At 42.3% G+C, this 19,885-nt stretch overlaps 1 protein-coding gene across 6 annotated transcripts in view; it reads right to left on the bottom strand.

The window, feature by feature from the left end:
- Window positions 1-19,885, bottom strand: part of PRDM16 (PR/SET domain 16) — a 986,347-nt gene that overhangs the window by 29,726 nt on the left and 936,736 nt on the right. For all 6 annotated transcript variants that reach the window (XM_069239924.1, XM_069239929.1, XM_069239925.1 and 3 more), the window contains 2 exons: window positions 11,710-11,879; window positions 10,858-10,935 (listed from right to left, as the gene is read on the bottom strand). In XM_069239924.1, coding sequence (XP_069096025.1) covers window positions 10,858-10,935; window positions 11,710-11,879 — 248 coding nt within the window. The remainder of the gene's footprint in view (window positions 1-10,857; window positions 10,936-11,709; window positions 11,880-19,885) is intronic.

Genomic DNA, 19,885 nt, shown 5'->3' with positions numbered 1-19,885 from the left:
AGTATTGCGAAACATGCTGTAGACATCGTACAAATGGTTTATAGTACCATACAACAATCAATCAATCAAGAAACAATTGAGCTACGCAGATTACTAACAATTTATAAGTATGATTCAAGACCTTGTAATAAATTACTGTATAAATCATCTAAACCTTAAATTCACAGTAAAGGTAATGCAACAGGCCTAAGCATCCCACTACGTTTTTTTCACTGAAATGCAGAAAGATATGGGAACATTTACTAAGACTTTGTACCAGGAATGCTTCATAAACGTAATGCAAAACTGGTGCAAAGTGCTGTACTTGGATTTACTTTCCAACTCAAATCCTGATTTGCATTGGAAGGAAGCCCTACAGTAATGCCAAGTAATGCTATGCTTTGCATCAATAGGGCGTGCCACAGAGGAAACGTGCATTCCTTTGCAGCCACCAAGGGGTTAGGAAGAATATAACTATCTAGTAACACTGATAGAATGAGGCTTGTGCCAAACATTCACACCTCTTCAACCAGACGTGATGTTTGTAAAAAGGTTTATTTTTTCCAAACTCTTCCAACTCTGCTTGTGTGTTGCACTGTACAACACTCACACACAGTGGTAAAAGTGTTAAATTGTGCCAAAGCATAAACTTTTTTACAGGAGGAGTACCCTTTCTATACATAAACTATGCTTGACATCACGCAGAGATGACTGTTCATTGGTACAGGGGTTTGTGCAATCATCCTAAACTGTGCCAGTGCATGGGGAGAGAGAAACAGCACCTTATCATAATAAATATGGCACTGTTCTGCTCTCTCCCTTTTACACAACAGAGTGCAGCAACTTTGATTGTTGCACTTTGTGAAAACTTTATACCTTTGGCTCACGATGTGTACTTTATGGTGCATATTTACAGGCAGCTTGTGCCGCAGGTACATCACTTTTTGTGATGAACCTACGGCACAGGCTGCAGATCTATATCTACAAGGCCACGAAAAGCCACTTTATATGACTTTTCATGGCCTTGTAGATATGCAGTAAGGCAATGCAGCGCAAGTCGCTGTGTTGACGTACTCGGCGTCAAAGAGGCATTCCATGGGCGTTGCAGTGGGTGTTCCCATGCAACACCCATGGATTTTGATGCATTCCCATATTTACAAAGGTTTGTAAACCTGGGAATGTGTAAAAAACCTACACGTACCCAGGGAAGGCGTAACAATGCAAAGTAATTAATTTCTCCTCGTTTTTCTTCTTTCTATGTTTGTTGCATTCTGCAGCTCACAAAGAATGACAAAATGCCTTCATTGATTGTTTTTGTGCAGGAAGGTGCCCCTTCCTGCACAAAAAACATCATTCCTACAACGCAGACACAATTGCACCATGGTGCAAGGGAGTCTGCATTGGTGCATGGCAGCCTATTGTGCACCAGCACAGTGGATGAGGACAGGAATGCGCCATATCTCATAGCTTCAGCGTATTACTGTTCTTTTATTTTGATGCAGAGCAGCGCAGCAAGAAGCCTTGCAGTGTTGCACTGCACCAAATGCTGTTAAGAAGCTACCAAATCTTTTACCATACCCTCACAGCCAATCGAAGCCAACACCATATTTGCAAAGCTAAAACAGCACTTGTAATCTATTTCTGCACCACTTTGTTGAGGGCGCTCTGCCTTTTGGTGAAAATATTGAAATCAATAAATCAGAAGGGGATGGGAGTGAGTGCTCATTATACAATCCCAGAAGAACTGAGCCTGGTCAACTGGTCTCCATTTCAGCAGGCCTGTGCAATGCGGCGAGCAGGACGAGGCTTATCCCGGTCATCAGGATGTCTTTGAACCCACTGCCTTTGACAGGCTGCTGCTTAAACTATGAGAGATGGGGATCCAGGTTAGGATGTGGGGGGCAGGTAATCAGCTCCCTACACCAACAAAATAGAAAACAGAGGGTCCTCTGACTTGGGCCCCACAGACATCTCTACAGTCGTGTGTCAGAAAATAGCAAAAATATCATCAAAATATCAGCTGACATAAATATAATCTGCTAAATATTGCTCAGAAAAAATATGAATGGCCTGGGTGTAGATTTTCTATTGTTAACTTCAATGGGGAGATATTTTATAAGCAATAATTAGAAAATAATATTTTTAACAGTGATGTTAAGGCATGATATTCTGGTACCAAATCATACATACATGTGCAGGACTGCTGTAAGAAATGGGGTCTCTAGTTGACAGTGGTTTGCACCCTGTCAAAGTAGGGACCTTCACTCAAGTCAGGGAAAGGGAGCCACACTGCTCACCCTCTTGATAGCTTGGCACAAGCAATTAGGCTTATCTCAGAGGCAATGTGTAAAGTAGTTGTACAAACACACACACACACACAGTTACACAGTGAAAACATTACAAAAGTGCTCCACACCAGTTCAGAAAAATAGCCAATACTTATATGAGTAAAATAAGACCAAAAAATCCAACGTTCAGATGCAAAGATACACATTTTTCAAGATTAAATCCCAATAAAGTGCTTAGAAACACAATAGCTCCAACAGGGGCTATCACAACGTCGTTGATAGAGTAATTCCCAACAGCCTGATACCACTCGCAAGGGAGTGCAGTGCAATTCATGGAGTCGCACAGATCCCCTATGTACAGTACCTTTGAAAACGATGAATCAAAGACGTTGCACGGAGTTGGGAAGGCGAGGCTTTGCTGGAGCTGGTGCTGCGTTGGTTCCTTACCGCTACCGGGGAGGTGAGGTGTTGGTTCTTTACTGTGAGGAAGGGGAGGTGAGGCGTCGGTTCCATATGGATGCAGAGGAGATGATGCTGCATCGGTGGCGAGGCGTCAGTTCCTTACGATCCGGCGAGATTGATGAATCCGGCATGTCAAGACGTGATGAGGTGCCCTCTCGGGGTCGTGGACCACGGGGCCACAGGTGCCGCGTCAGAGTTGGGTGTCACAGACATCTGTCACATGGCACTTGGGACTCACGATTCAGAGGTTCTGCAGTGGCAGCAAGCCTGCAGGGTCAGTCACGGTCCCCACACTCCAAAAGGGACCACAGCTTTGATGCAGGCAGCGTTGCGGAATTGAGCAGTGCCGTTGGTTCAGGATTTGGCCGGAGTCGATGGGCCTGGTTCTTCTTGTTTTTCATCAGAACTCACTTTCAAGGGCCCCGGAACTAGATCTGGCACCACTTGGTAAGGACACTTAGCAAGAAAGCACAGGTGCTGGCAGATGAAGTCTTTGATGTCCGAGACTTCTTATATGAGGAAAGCTCAGTTTAAGCCCTTTGAGAACCTTGGAAAGCAGAAATAGAAGGCCACGTCCAGTCCTTTCACTTGCAGGGCAGAAGTAGCAGCAGCAGGCCAGCACAGCAAAGCAACAGGCAGAGTGGAAGGCCCTCCTCAAGCATCCAGCTCTTCTTCCTGGCAGAATGCCCTCAGTCCAGAAGTGTTCTGAAGTTGTGGGGACAGCAGTCCAATACCTATACTTCTTTCTATCTTTGAAGTAGGTAAGCTTCAAAGAAAATCTTTGTAGTACACAAGATCCTGCCTCTTCCTGTCCTGGCCCCAGACACACTCCAGGGGTTTGGAGACTGTATTGTGCAAGGACAGGTGCAGTCCTATTCAGGTGCATGTGTCAGCTCCTCCCTCCACTCTAGCCCAGGAAGACCCATCAGGATATGCAGGACAAACCTTGGCTCCCTTTGTGTTACTGTCTAGAGTGAATCCACCATCAGCCAAACTGCCAGTCTGACCCAGACATGTATTCAGCATCCATGCAAAGGCAGAGAATGGTTAGGCAAGAAAATGCCCACTTTCTAAAAGTGCCATTTTCAAACTTACAATCTAATAACCAACTTTATCAAAATATGCATTTTAAAATTGTGAGTTCAGCAACCCCCAAACTCCATGTCTCTATCTGCTCGCAATGGGAAATTACACTTAAAAGATAATTCCAGGCAATCACCATGTTAATCTATGGGAGAGATAAACCTTACAATAGTGAAAACAGAATTTGTCAGTATTTCACTGTCAGGACAAATAAAACACACTATTACATTATTACTACCTTTTAAATACACTGCACACCCATGGGGCTGCCTTGGGCCTACCTTAGGGGTGACTTACATGTAGTAAAAGTGAAGGTTTAGACCTGGCAAGTGGGTGCACTTGCCAGGCCGAACTGGGAGTTTAAAACTGCACACACAGACACTGTAGTGGCAGGTCTGAGACATGTTTACAGGGCTACTCATGTGGATGGCACAATCAATGCTGCAGGCCCACTAGTAGCATTTGATTTCCCAGCCCTGGGCACCTTTACTGCACTTAACTAGGGACTTACTAGTACATCATATATGCCAATCATTGATCAACCAATCACCAATACAATTTAGACAGAAAGCATATGCAATTTAGCACTGGTTAGCAGTGGTAAAGTGTCCAGAGTCCTAAAGCCAACAAAAACAGGTCAGAAAAAATAGGAGGAAGGAGGCAAAAGGTTTGGGATGACAGTGCAAAAAGAGCCAGGTCCAACACCTGTATTAACTGTAACAATGGATGGATTAAGGCAATTCCAGATAGTGAGACCCACCTTTAATGACAGAAGTCTTGTGAACAAAGAGGCCTCCAAGAAATAAGAAGTGAGAAATATGGGTTACCATCTGTTAAAACAGGGTCTCAAATAGGGAACCATGAATGTCACTGCCACAATGAAAAACAAAAACACGGATTAACAAATTGTTCACACTAACCTCACTCTGCTGAAGACTGCAACTTGAATGCGGGCATGATTGAGTCATAGCTGCCCAGTCTGCTCTGAAAGCAGCATCCTAGCCTGCAGTCTACCAAAAAAATGCCAGAGTGGTATAATGGCCAGGCAGGCCCAGTAGGATTACAAGTTCAACAAAATTATGCTAATGCCTTTCATTCAGATTTATTGTATGCAGTTTTATGTGGATATCAAGGTAATCTAGCATAGAACCAGCTGCCTTGGACCAACTTTGGACTTGTCTGGGGAAAGGGCAGTAAAAAGGTATTCCTCAGTTCACAACAGAATAACGCAAACAATGAAAAGCAGCTGGTGGGTACAACTCAGACCACAGACAACCAAATGAGTATTCTTTACCCTTAATATGCCAGTGGGATCCACAAAGTTAAGCACATTATATGTGTAGACAAGTGAAGAATCTGTTACACACTTTATGAATTATCATTGACCTATTTACTATTATTGTGACTTAACATAATAGACAGAGCAAAGTATATTAATTATAACTGCTGGGAATGGTAAACAATTAAGCATTGCAGTAAGGAAAGAATCAGGGGGTCATTCTGACCCTGGCGGTCATGGACCGCCAGGGCCAACGACCGCGGAAGCACCGCCAACAGGCTGGCGGTGCTTCTGGGGCCATTCTGACCGCAGCAGTACAACCGCGGTCAGAAAAGGGAAACCGGCGGTTTCCCGCCAGTTTCCCGCGGCCCCAGGGAATCCTCCACGGCGGCGCTGCAAGCAGCGCCGCCATAGGGATTCCGACTCCCTTCCCGCCATCCTGTTTCTGGCAGTTTTCACCGCCAGAAACAGGATGGCGGGAACGGGTGTCGTGGGGCCCCCTAACAGGGCCCCATTAAGATTTTCAGTGTCTGCTTGGCAGACACTGAAAATCGCGACGGGTGCAACTGCACCCGTCGCACACCAGCAACTCCGCCGGCTCCATTCGGAGCCGGCATCCTCGTTGCTGGGGCTTTCCCGCTGGGCGGGCGGGCGGCCTTTTGGCGGTCGCCCGCCAGCCCAGCGGGAAAGTCAGAATGACCGCCGCGGTCTTTTGACCGCGGTACGGTCTTCTGGCGGTTCCCGCCAGGCGGGCGGCTTCCGCCGCCCGCGGGGGTCAGAATGACCCCTTTAGTCTTTTTCCTTACAATAAGACATTGAGTAAATCAATCATGAAAGGTTACTCATTTGAGGTACCTCCTTCAAGTAAGGCTTTGACGAACAATGCTGTGGAAGGTCATTCTCTAAGTAAGACAGGGATAGGCATTGCTCCTCGGATTAAGACTTTAAGTAGGGTAGATGAAGAAGGTTACTCCTATTAGTAAAATGGGAAAAGGTTTGCCCAGGCCAGGCTTTAAGTATGGCAGGCTTGGAAGGTTATCCTTTTGACTAATGCGAGATTGGGCCTTGCTGTGGCGAAGCAGAAAGTTAAGTAAAGCAGTTGTGGATGGTTACACCTTCATGTCAAGGTGGGAATAGGTCTTGCTCCTTTTTGTAAGGCTTTGAGTAAGGGCAATGTGGGAGGTTACTCATTGTAGTAAGATGGGAATGGGTTTGCTCTTCAAGCAAGGCTTTGTATTGAGTAAGGTAATAATAGAAGGGTACTCCATTGAGTAGGATCTTCGTAGAGTCTAAGACAATGCAACTGTATCATGACAAAACCAATATACTTGTATACCAGTATTTGTGGCAAACATTATTACTAGACATATATTCCTCATGCCATGAAGCATCAGCCAAGTCTGGTGTCTCAGTTCCTTTTGATTCTAGGGGCTTCAATGAGGGGCAGTGCCAGTTCAATGTGGTACAAAACGGTACATTTCCGCTTTTTTTAAACAGGGAATAACCACTTTAAAGCATGCTGTTTTACTGCTTTTAAGTGCCTGCCCTAAATGGGACAAATCAGGCCTGTGATTGTTGATCTTGCATTAAGCTGAGTTATTTCCAACTCAAAACACCCATTGTCCCAGGCAGAGCTATGATCCTTTGCAAAATACAAAGCACCTAAAATCACCATATAATCACCCACATTTTTATAATTCTCACAAGTTTTACGTTTTGTGAGTAACAGATGAAACTATCCCTCAATATAATACTTTTTAGGTCTTTCAAAACTAAAGGGTGAAACGGCTATGCTGGGATTCAAATTAGTGACCGGCAGGACACACAGCAGCAAATGCTCAACTTGCTGAGCCATCTTGCCAACTACTTTGTATTGTGGAGTATGAGATCTCGCTTAAACATCCACTTCAAGATGGATTCTCTACAAACAAAATTAATTTTGCCACCAAGTAATGAAACATTTTGCAAGAATATTAATCTTTGTAGATGGATTTTGGCTTTTGCAATGAAGGGATGATCAGTGGTGGGGCCAGGTGCTTTAAAAACACAAGCCCCCAACTCCCCTCTCTCCTCCATTCCCCTCATGTTTGCAGAGGCCACCGTTCTCAATTGCACACTTCTGAATTGTACACCATGTTGCTTTCTAACTAGGTTTGACGTATATGTCTTGTACATACATATGCAAAGCAGAGAAAATGTTCATGATAAACGTCCGCAAACTACAGCAGTATTCCACCAATGTTCTTGAGTACAAGATAAGCAGACATTTACAAAGCAGATTTTTTCCAGACAATAATTATTCCTGAAATGGGGCAGTTCTCAGTGACCAAGAGGAATCATTGATAATTAAAGTGCTAGCCAAGCATACCGGCAGCTCCCCTGGGCGCCATTACGTGGCAAAATAGTCCAGACATAATCCAGAAGGCTATTACACATAAAATACACATATGGCCAGTTTCTTGGGACTAGAGGAAACCAAACACATATTTATTTTCCTATTCACTTCGAACTTAGAAACCTCTTTTCTTTATTGGATTTACAAAGTGGTCTGGAGTTTTAGGCTTTTAACACCTCGATGGCTAGTTGTTGTCGGCAATGTAGTTCCTGGGTTGGCATGTATAGGTCAGACCACCATGAATAGGGAATAAAATGAATGAACAAAAAATATATAGCGGAGGAGTTGCCCAACAGGGGCATCAGGCCAATTAATAAGAAATGTACAGTCCAATAGTGTTAATTAGAGTGAAATAGCCAAGTTTTCAACAGTGTTAAGCGGAATGAAATACCACGTTTTTAACTGTTTTTACATTTAAATTCAGAAGGAATTGCTCTGAGAGACAGTGGCAGTTTATTCAAGAGTTTCGAAGAAAGGAAAGAGAAGGAACTTCCTCCTTTTCTAGACCTGCTTTGGAATTTTTAGCAGGAACAAGTCAGAAGCCTGAGTTCTGTGTGTGGATAATAATGGATAAGTCTATGCATCAACTATTTAGAACCTTTCTTGTAGAAAGCTATGTATGTCAGCATCAGGCATTTAGGATGGATTCGCTTTTGTCTAGGAAGACAGTGCGACCTCTTCGGAGGAGCAGCAATTGATTGCTGATGGGGAATGTTAAGTCATAGCCTGGTTGCAGCATTTTGTATGAACTGGGGCTGACAAAACAGATAGAAATGTATTTAGTCAGCGCAGTGCTGTGCCACTAACTTCTAAGAATGAGATACAGTGTCAAAAGCCACTGAGCGGTGTAACATCACCAAGGCACCTCATTGATCTTGAGCTATGTTCATCTTGACAAACCCTGACACCTCAAGGAGTATAGATTCTGTACTACAGCCTGGCAGGTAGGCAGACTGTGTGCCTGCCTACAAAGTGAGTTGTAAGGCTTGGATTTAAAGACGGCTGTTTATTTGACACAACGTGCCCCAATAGGGGTGTATAAAGTATGAATTTCTTCATAGACGTCAGGTAAAGTCAGGAAACTATTGCATACAGTTTTTAACTTGGATCGGCATCCCGCCCAGGGGGGGTGGGATGCAATGCTGAAGGTCATTGACTCCTCCTTTTCATTGGTACCACTCAGAATGGCTCTTAGCCCTGCGTAGTGGTGAGGACATGTTGTAGCATCATCGATTTTTCATCCACCAGAAGTCAAATACAAATGATAGGAAACCAGGTAGGTGGTGCATGCAGTAGACCAGCTGTGCACCACGAAATAAACAAAAAATGGCAAAGCCAATAGGTCTGGCGCTCGCTGGCAGACTTGAGATGTTTAGAGTGCTTGTTTAGTCATTGTTTTTATTTTTATTTTTAAAACTTTATTGTTGGGGGAGCAGCAGGGCAGTCGCCAATATTAAAACAATACATTGGCTAAAAGCAAAAATATTTTTTTTGTTTAAAAAATACACATTTCCAAAACAGCCCCTGGCACGAAAGGGAACTAAAGGGATGCTTTCACTTACATTGAAGCTAGCCATTGAATGAAGAGGGTTGACCCAGTGCCCCATTCTGTACACTGTAGGCGATGGAAGACGAATAGGAATGACACATCAACTAACCAAAGGATGAAAAGGGCTGCATGAAAGCCCCTATAAGTATAAATACCTTCAGTAAATCAAAACGGTTCTGACACATAGTTCAGTTTTGTTTGCATGTATTTCCTTTTTTATTAAATTTGCACCTCGCAGAACTATTAAAGTTTTATTTTTTCCCCAATTATGCTTTGTTGCACAGCGTTGACTTTACAACTTCACAGAACCCTAATTACAAATTGTACCAAAATGAACCTGAAAGTGCAGCGAACATCACCACGGATCCCTGCAATACACAAACACTTGCACAAGATATGCATAATTTACAGATGATTTATGTGAAGCAGGTTTATTGCTTTCCATTGAACATAGCATTGCGAGACAATAGCAACAGCAGGAAAAAATGTGTACACCTCAGAAGCTGGAACTGAATCCTTTGACTACCTAGCAATTTTGTACTTTATCGATCGGTGTATAACAATTACATGGAATAAAGAATTTCACAAACATTTTTGCCATTCCAGTCTAAATGGCATTTCGATTTCCTTTCTGCCCAATCAGATAGTAGATGCTATCTTGGCCTGCTGCTGATGCCACCTAAGGTAGACAACTAAGCATGTTGTGCGCTAACAAAGGCAATTTAATAAATGAAAGCTTTGTGTATTTGCTGTATGGTCTCCTTGGATGGTAGAAACTGTGGCATGCCATGAGGGAGGGCTACATTGATGCTGGATCCCACCATGTGACTACATGTTCCCTAGGTATGGCTTAAGAACACAACTGCCAACTTGGTCAGTTATTTTCCATTATTTAAAATATACATAGAGCAGGCTTTCGCTACTTACTTGAAGAGGAGTATTTTTTGTCACACCTCATATTATTGTTGTGAACTATTCCACCTCATATGGAGTGCTTATGCTCAATGTAGGAGGGGCACTTTAAAATCACAAAAATACTCATAATCATCAGGAATTAAAGTATTTATCTCACAGATGCACTGTTTTGTTTTTTCACTGTAGCAGTTTTTTTTTTTAAGTCTTAGGGCCTCATTACGAGCCTCGTGGTCTTCAAACTGCCAGACTAGTGAAGGAGGTTGGACCACCGCGGCTTTGACGGTCCGAACATCAAATTACGACTTTGGCAGTTGGACTTCCAAAGGACCGCCGTCCCCGCCAGGAACAACGTTCCCAACAGCACGATGGTGGTCAGACTTGTAATCAGCAATGGTGGTGCTGAACTTAGCGCCGCCATGCTGATTACAGCCACCCCTTTCCGCCATCCTTTTCATGGCTGGGACACTGCTATGAAAAAGCTGGCTGAAAGGTAGTGCAGGAGACATCCTGCGTTGGAACCACCAAACTTGTAATAAGCCCCTTAGTCAGAACTCGAAACTCAAGCTACACTTATTGGCTTTACAATGCTTTCAAATACTGCCATCTGAATTTTGTGTAGCTGTCTCTTGAGGCTAAAGGGAATATGGCTCTGCCCACTGAATGCTTCTGAAATATGCCCCAACACGGACCACCACCTCTGGTGCACACTTTATTTACTTGGGATCCTTATGGTGAAAATCGTAGTTCTTTTAGGCAGTTGATAAATACATCCTTCAATAAATTGTATGATTATGAACCCTGACACTGTGATTCGTTTCATCTACTTTTGAATTTACATTAACGCATTAATAAATAATAACGCATACTATCTCTTAAAATAGAAACATCCTTGTTTAAAGAATATTACCTGTATGGTTGTTCACCTGTGTGTGTTCGTAGATGCCTTGTGAGATTTGCTGACCGAGGAAAGATCTTACCACAGTACCTAAAGACAATGATAATAACAGTTGTTAGCAATAACTTACTTCTTGCCTATGTACCTATATATATATATATATATATATATATATATATATATATATATGAGTTGTTTATACTTTGCATTATCTTTTCATTGTGATAAAATCGGGTGATTGATAATTTTTAACAGGTGCCTGTAAGTTTTTGACTACTTAGTCCTCTAAATTTACTACAAATGTTTCACTATTCTACTTCTATGTTTCACTATTATGATAATAAGGGTCACAAACTCCTGAGATGATATATCAAGTTAGGGATTGTCACCATAATGTCAGTCTACACAGGGCTTTCGTTTCCTCAATGCATGCTAACACAGCAGCTCTAGCATGCCATTCTAGTGGTGGTGCAAAGTTACAGACAAAGTCCAACAGATATCATCCAGAAAATGGATTATTTTTCTATGAATGTGGAGCACTCGAGGGTTAAAGTAGCATTTTTCCTGTAGAATTTAAAAGCCTGCAACCAGGCATCTTCTTTCCCAACTGTGAGGTCATATCAGGCATGTAACTGTCTCTCCTCTAAAACTAATGTCCTTTTAAAATTTCCTTGACTATCCGAAAAACTCCCATTTGTCAAGTGAAGGAATCACTTCCTACAAATCATGGTCACATTAACTTTTAAAAGGTATCATATATACTTTTTTGCTGATTTTTACACATTCTCTTTTCCTCTAACCGGGAAGGTCTAACCAAACATGCAAAACAAATTTAAACTTTGCCCACTCCCCACACATTACTACCTGCAGGTGTAGCGCTCCTTGCCTTTCCGGAGTATGGAGTCTGATAACGTGGGGGGTGGCGATCGGAAGTTGAATGGATGATGTGGGAGGGGTTGAAGGGCGCTTCCTGTGTCTGCTTTCATGGCCGCAAAACTTTCCAGTTTCTCGGTCATGGATTCAATTGCTGACATCTGTGGAATGGAAAACAAAAGAATTCACTTTTGGGATGAAGTAGCACTGGTAGGAATGTTAAAAAATGATTCTTGGTCTGGGTGAAACTTTCTTTACTGTTTCTTGAAACGAAAACAATGGCAATATTACACAAACTAATTATCAAAAGCTCTATTCACAAGTATTTTTCATATGCAATGGAACTATTTAGCACAAGGAATAGATTAAGAATTTCACTCGTGGTACCTCACCATGCACATACCTCCATTCACAAGTTCAAAAACAGAATATTTGATTAATATAATCCTATGAGTCCCCTTTTAGTGGTAGTTTCAGGGCGTTTGCACATCCTTCCACTGTATTCATCATTGCATGTAGTGCCGTAATGCAAAAAGATTCTTGTCACTCTGTAAAATTTGGTCAGAATCACCTAAAAAATAACTTATGCTGATTATCTCTGAGCTACATAAAGGCAAAGAGACACAAGGAGACTGCAGAAGGCAGGAAGACACTTCCCCAGACGGGCTGTACGGACTATCCTAGTCCCCTTGATTATGTCTGCACATTGTCATGGATGGAGGGACATTTGTAGTTTTCCAAATGATTCTCTGTATTTAAAGACAAACCATGGAATTTGTAGATTTGGTTAGATGGTTGCAGCTTGCATCCTAGTCTTTACCTCCCCAGTCCAAGGTGTACGTTGTAACTTCCATATTTCGAGACCAGGGATGTCATGAAGGAGGAGGAGGCAGTGGGGGCATTATGCACAATGCCTCGTGCTTTTCAGAGCCCCACTCTCTCTCAAAAAACATTTTAATGAATATTTGTAATTATTAGCAAGCCTTCTCTCTTTATCAATAATGAGGCATCTTGTGTAGCCACACCGCTAGAAGGAGCAAAATGTCCTGGTTTCTCCAAACAAGTGCTGCTTATTCCACCTGGCGAAAGTGGAAGAAGCATCCAGGGGGTGACCATTATGTTTTTGCCCCAGGGCTCGCACTTAACTTCTTTGACAAGCCTGTGTGAGCTTAGGGAGTCAGGAAGTAAATGAAGGTGTAAGGAGTTTCGTGGTTCTTTTGTAGACTGTATAAATGAGAGACTTTGTTCTTGAAGCAGACTTTCTTTTCTTTCATCAAGCTAATTTTCCCACAACCTCATTCTTTGGCAAACGGAAATTGACATGCTTAAGGGCGACTCCTTAAAAATGGAGACTGACAGCAGTTGCTGTTGTTGGAAACCACCTCAGCCATACTTTGATCTGTCACCAGGTGTCGCTGTCCTAATGTGGCGATAACGACTGCTATCTACAAACCTTAAACTGAACTGAGGCATTCATAAAGCGCTTACTACACCTACATAGGGCGATGAATCACATCATTAGCGTAGGAAAATGTGTGCCCATGGCTCCTCCGCTTAATAATCCCTTCTGACAACACATTGGACTTCTGCTTTACTTTTTAGCGATTTGCTGAATGTCAAGGAGTGAGAAAACGTTTTCTAATCGTAAGAAAATGATGCTGTAATTGTCCCTCTAACTAAGATCCAAGCGAAACTTGCACAGAACCGGCGAGCCGTTAAACTGCCTCGGGGACGTTCAGTGGCGTCGAAGGGAGCGTGGGAGGGAAGTCACGTGACACAGGCAAGAGTCTGAGGGAGGCAAGTTGGAGACAGCGAGTGAACGGAAGGCGGTAGGAAACCGTACATCAAAAGTAGATGGACTATTGTCCCGGTAGGGCTGACCTTTTGCACGTTTACACTGTATTAAAGGGCTCTAGAGACAGCGGCAGCCAAACCATTGTTCCGAAAAGAGTGCTGGAAAAAAATACCGTAATCACCCAAAATAAACTGTATGACGCAAGATCCATTCATGCGCGAAAATAATATGCTGGGTTTGTAAAGTAAAACTGCACGGTAGTGCAACACCCCAGACAAATCAGAAATAATGCAACTCCTTTGTCAAAAGTTTGTATTGCAGAGGTGAGCGTTTCAGGGCGCTGGAGCTCTTCCAGTACCTACCAATGTCAGGAACTGAAGTTGACAAAAGCCCGTAGTAGAAGGGAATCTACTAAAGCAGTGGTTTTCATACTATTTAATGTTGCCCCCCCAGTTGAAAAATAAAAATGATTGTCCCCCCCCTCAGAATTTTCGTAACTATTTTATTAAGATGGTAATATTTAAATATGTCTGGACTTATTTAAACATTGCAATTAACTACTGGATACTTTTTTATGGGCGAGCGCAAAGCGCTCCGACTATTCTGTAATCTTTCCTTGGGCTTCAAACCACGCCCATATCACGTCAGTCACTTACTGACAGGCTTGCCTTTTAAAATCCGCTTGCTTTCATTTGTGAAAGGCATGCATAACATGCCTTTTCAGGTGTTTAGCCCACCTACACGGCACCGGTAAACTACTAAAAACATACGAGTCTCCATGTTTTCAGCCTAGGGTCCGGACCACTTTATCTGTTTATTTTCCACGCAGCGCGATCATGCTGCATTTTACATAGTGCGACTGTGCTGCGTTTTTTTCTCTTTACAACGCTAATAGCTCTAATTCGAGCAAATGTGAGACCCGTTGCATTGAAAATGCTTGTTTAAAATGCAATGACGTTTCTGTTTAAAACAAAACACTGTTATCTGTATAATGCTTCTTTTGGCAAGAGCCTACCCCCCCCACCCTCCTGAGCACTTTAGGTCCCCCTTTAGTTTTAGTTGCTGATGCATGCATATTTTGGACATTACTTTAAAGTACTATGCAGAAAATGGTTGCATCTTGGAACTGGTTTTTGTATTTTATTGTGTCAAGTGATTTCTTCTGTTGTATTTTATTTAACAAAAAGTGTTCCCCTTTTTTGTTACGGAGCTTATAAAGTCCAAAAACTCATATACTGCAGCCAGACACAACAGAAATTTGTAACCTGTCAGTTGTAATTATTTCCAGGGGAAGAAACATGCTTAAGGAGTGCAGATGATGGCCTCAACAGCAGCAGGGACATTTAAGGCCAGGGCCCCCACCTTCCAAGGGGCCTCCTGGGAAAGTGAACTTTCTCATTTTTACCTCTTTTATTCTATTTCTGTATCGAAATTTCTCCCACTCTTTGCCTATCTTCACCTCTCACTGTCTCTGTAGCAGTGCCACCTTAAGGATTTTGTTGGTCCCAGGTAAGACATATTTCAGCTGGTTTTGTGTGATCCTGTAACCTTTAATATATGATTTAATATTACTTGGCATCATGCGGGCTTCAGTCAACAGGAAATGGGTAGTAAAATGTGTTCCTTACAGCAGCCTCCAAAATATGTCCTGCTCATGCCCCCCAAATCCTTAAGTTGACACTGAGCAGGAGAAGAGCTGGCTTTGATCTTATGCCTAACTATCATTAACAAAGATATCTTCCAGAAGAAATGTGTCCTAAATATTGCACACTAAAATATTACTGCATTGAGGGTAGGTTTCTGTTAGTAGCTCCATTTTTGCAGTATTTAGGGCTCAGAATTTTTGTCAGACAATATTTAAGGTATGATATTTTGGAAACATACCACCATTAAAAAACTTTTGAAACAACTTCTGTGTTGTTTTATGTATTTTTTCCATGACTTGCTGGTTCTAATTTAGAACCGGTGCTACAGCTACAAATCGACTTGTATTTTAGTGGTCCTGACCTTATCAGAAACCCTTTTCCATTTTAGTTTGCTAAGTTTTTATAGGGGAATATATTTGGAAACCATAAGCTTGGTGATGTCGACTTATGCATGTGCACTCAATTTGTTTCATGAAGCAAGCCCCTCCCTTCCTGAACCTAGCTACAAATACAAATTATGGTCAAGGGATGAAATATTTGTTTATATTATTAATATGTTATCTTTAGACCACCACCATGTTGCTGAAGCAGGGCACTCAGGAGGTAATAATTCACCAGCACCAAGCATCAGAATAAGACGATCCTCACAAACATCCTATGGAAAAGGAATGTATGATCACAAAAACTGGTCTTGGGTAACAGGAAGTGCCTGCTATGCAACATGGCGACACTCTGGATCTCCTGCTTCAAACTTCAGCAAAGAAAATCCCCTGTAAAGATTTTCATAATTTCATTTATTCTTTACTGTTAGCCAAATTTATTTGAAGTTATTTGGTGTGTAATGGTAAATGTCCTGGAACTTTTTGAACCTTAATGACAAGCTTTCCCTGGAGATATAACTTCGTTGGGTTACTACCCCATTCCTAAATTTACCAAAGTGTGTGTTCACTGAAGAACACATTTTATCTCACTGTGCTTTTGGTCCCTTTTCTGTCAAAATTGGGATCGCTTCAAAATAGCATTTGTGCTACATAAACTACATTTCACCTGTTTGTCCATGACTCCAGAACGCTTACCAAGGCTTTCTGTTATTTCGGGTAGGATTAGGGCCACCAGATGCATAGAAGTTGAACTACAGTTTTGCATGAAGTAATGGACTCGAAATAAATTAATTGAGATCACTTAGGTACATCGAAACCCCAACAATGAGGAGTGAAAGGGAATTAAATACACCTTTTAGACACAGTATCACCTGTATTAACTAAGTTTTTTCGGCTGCAGGCTGCTAAGTAATTCTGCACTGGAACACAAAAATGTGCCTCCCTCTGCATTCAGTCGACCCTCCCAAATTTACTGATATTTGCAGGAAAATATTGTGAAGAGACAGGACTTTCGTAGCAAATCAGGGATGCCTTGTCATCTTAAGTAGGATGCTATGAAGAGGGTCGGCTCGCCTATGGGTGGTGGCCATAGAGAGGCCTGAGAAGAAAGAAAACAACAAACAATATTATCACGGTAGCACCCCTGTAGCGCCTGGTCTCTGCCACGTCCTACAGAGTTCTCACCGTCTTTCTGGGGCTTGCCTGTCCTGCGAGTTCCTCCTGCTCATGGATATCAGATCCTTTACAAAGAGAGACCCCCACTATTCTAAAGAACACAAACACAGGATATTCCGGACTGGTCTGTCGCCGTTCTAGCACAGAGGACTCGGGAGGAGGAAAATGAGGGGAAGTTATTAACCAAACTGCTACGCTGATGAGAAACAATGAGGGGTCCTAAGTATAGCTGAGAAAGCAACCAGGAAGGAGCTTTCACAAACCTGCCAGTTATTCACCCGAGGTGGGAAAATTGTTCAGAAGGAAACAATGTGACAAAGTATTAAATAAAATGGCCTTCCTAGGGCCGGCATGAACAAAGGTAATAAAAACCACTGGCACAAAGTGATTACTGTAAGGGAAAGTGGCCCGTGAGAAGGAATCGTACACTAAGAGCAAAGACAGAGCTGAAGGTCATACTGAGTCCTCCATTCTGCAGCAAGCATGGATGGACCTAGGAAGTCTCTTTATCGGCCGTCAGTCCCTAAGCATCATTCTACGTCACACTCTGAAGCAAAAGCCTTTACACAGTTTTCAACGCAGTCAACTGCGTGGCCCAAATGATACTCTAATACTTTTCTACCCTGAAAATTAACAACACAGGTTGGGTGCCGAACTGGATCTCTCAAAATATACGAAAACCTATAGAGACAGCAGTGACTGTTCTAGTTAGCAGGTTTGGATGTGTATGATACAAAGATAAGGATTAACAGATCATTTAAGAGATGTTCAAAGCTCCCATCTTCAGAAAGGCGTCTAAGTAACATCCTGTTTCGGAATCACCATATTCTCTCAAATCAGCCATAGAGATATATTCAGTCTAGGACCTGGAGTTACAAAATACAGACTCACATAGTTGTTTTCACGTTTCTATAAAGTCTTTTTATTTCGCCGTATGTCTATTTAAATATAGGAGGCCTGCCTTTGCTTTTTAGCTGTGCATAATGGAAAGTCAACGTTGACTTTCTCCTGTTCTCCTCTAGCCCCAAAACAAAACTCTCCATTGCAAGATTGAAAAATTGCATTAAGTTAAAATCGAACAAAGCTGTTTTGATCGCACAAATCAGCTAAGAAAAAGTAAACTAGAAAAGTCCAGTATTTCATCCTTCTGTGGTCGATGCAATGACTAAAAACTGAGTTGGATAACAATACAGATACTATTTAGTATCAAGAAACTCATCTTTTTGCACAACGGTTACATTAGACAAGTCACTGTTTTGTGATCTGAACTTCATGCATTACGGACCTTGGAGTAAGGGCTTCCAAGACTGAAAAGCACCTAAAAACTCAAGAGAGAGAAAAGTGTGCAATGTAAGTACATCTGTCATTAATAATGTTTTTTTTTATTTTTTATTTTAAAAAGTCACTGTCTGTTATATATACTCTGGGCAGACCATGGGAAAGAGAAAAAGGGGATTACAAACAAAAAAAGAGAGCTTTTTAGGTCTTGCTACAGAGCGCTTTAGCTGTTAGTTGCTAACAGACATATTGTATCCAATGTAGAGTTAGAATTGGCCAGTGTTCCAACCTGCTCAGGATTTGAAGGTTTTCTTCTACATCTAATTTACCGCTCCTGAGTTGACGCATTCCTCCCTTTTCCATTGTTTGTCCTGCACAAGGATCATTTCAATCTCACAGTGCTTTGACTGGATGACTTGTATCCTTCCACTGCTCGTGCCGAGGGCTGGCATTCCAAGAAATGTTCTCTCCTTGTCTTTCCCTGTCACCACTGCAGTCATCTTGCAATGTTTTTTGATTTTGAATTAAGAAAAAATATTCCAAGATGGGTGTCATGTGTGCCCATACAGAGCATCTATGTCGGGTAAAAAAAAATATTGGAAAAGCAAATAAGTTTGCATCCCGGTGTCGTGGGTGAGGCATATTGGCTTTGCCTGTGCTTTCTAAGGGAGTGGCTAGATCTGTGAATAAGATCAAGGGCCAGATGTAGCAAACGTTTAGCGAGTCGCAGACGGCAAAATTTGCCGTTTGCGACTCGCTAAACGCGTATCCCAATGCAGAAATGCATTTTGCGAGTCGTTACCGACTCGCAAAATGCATTTCAGACTCGCAAATAGGAAGGGGTGTTCCCTTCCTATTTGCGAGTCGCATTGGGATGCAATACCATTTGCGACCGCATATGCGGTCGCAAATGGCATCGCAGTTACCATCCACTTCAAGTGGATGGTAACCCAATCGCAAATTGGAAGGGGTCCCCATGGGACCCCTTCCAGTTTGTGACTGGACCCCAAAATAGTTTTTCAGGGCAGGGAGTGGTCCAAGGGACCACTCCCTGCTCTGAAAAAAAACCGAAACTAAAGGTTTCGTTTTTTTTTAAGTGCAGCTCGTTTTCCTGTTAGGAAAACGGGCTACACTTCAAAAAAAAAAAAAACTGCTTTATTGAAAAGCAGGTCGCAAACATGGAGGTCTGCTGACGACAGCAGGCCTCCATGTTTGCGAGTGCCTATACTCGCAATGGGGCCGCAATTTGCGAGCCACCTCATGAATATTCATGAGGTGGGTCATTGCGACCCCATTGCGAGTTGCAGTCGGTGTCTGAGACACCGTACTGCATAGCAATTTGCGACTTGCAAATTGCGAGTCGCAGGGACTCGCAATTTGCAAGTCGCAAATTGCCGACTTGCTACATCTGGCCCCAAATTCTTTAAATGTGCTTCAAACTTTAAAAATACCTGGAGTCAGAAGTTATATTAATTTTGCCCCTGGAAGTAACTCATTTCAGGTCACTCTCCCTGGTATTGCTTGCCTGCAAAGGATCACTATAATATGATTTATAGGGATTTATAGGAAAGTGATGTGGCCTACTGGCTTCATTGTGAGCTGTGGAAATCGGTGACAGGCAGTACAATTCTTGGCTTCATCTCTCATTTCTCTCATTCAAATTGTGTAATCCTGTGCAAATGACTTTATCTCCCTGTTTCTTAGTTCCCCTATCTATCTACATTTGAGTGTCCTTAAACAAGGTGGATTCAACAATAACTGCTATTCTAAACATTCTTAACACTTACTTCAGAGACGCTCTCATTGGTTACCACAAATAGCAGTCAACTACATATCATCTAGTGCACCGCAAGAGGTTTACAATAATTCAAATACATTAATTCACACATATT

The sequence above is a fragment of the Pleurodeles waltl genome, chromosome 6 (genome assembly GCF_031143425.1).
Source record: "Pleurodeles waltl isolate 20211129_DDA chromosome 6, aPleWal1.hap1.20221129, whole genome shotgun sequence".
Lineage (NCBI taxonomy): Eukaryota > Metazoa > Chordata > Amphibia > Caudata > Salamandridae > Pleurodeles > Pleurodeles waltl.
This window is presented reverse-complemented; position numbering and strand designations above follow the sequence as displayed.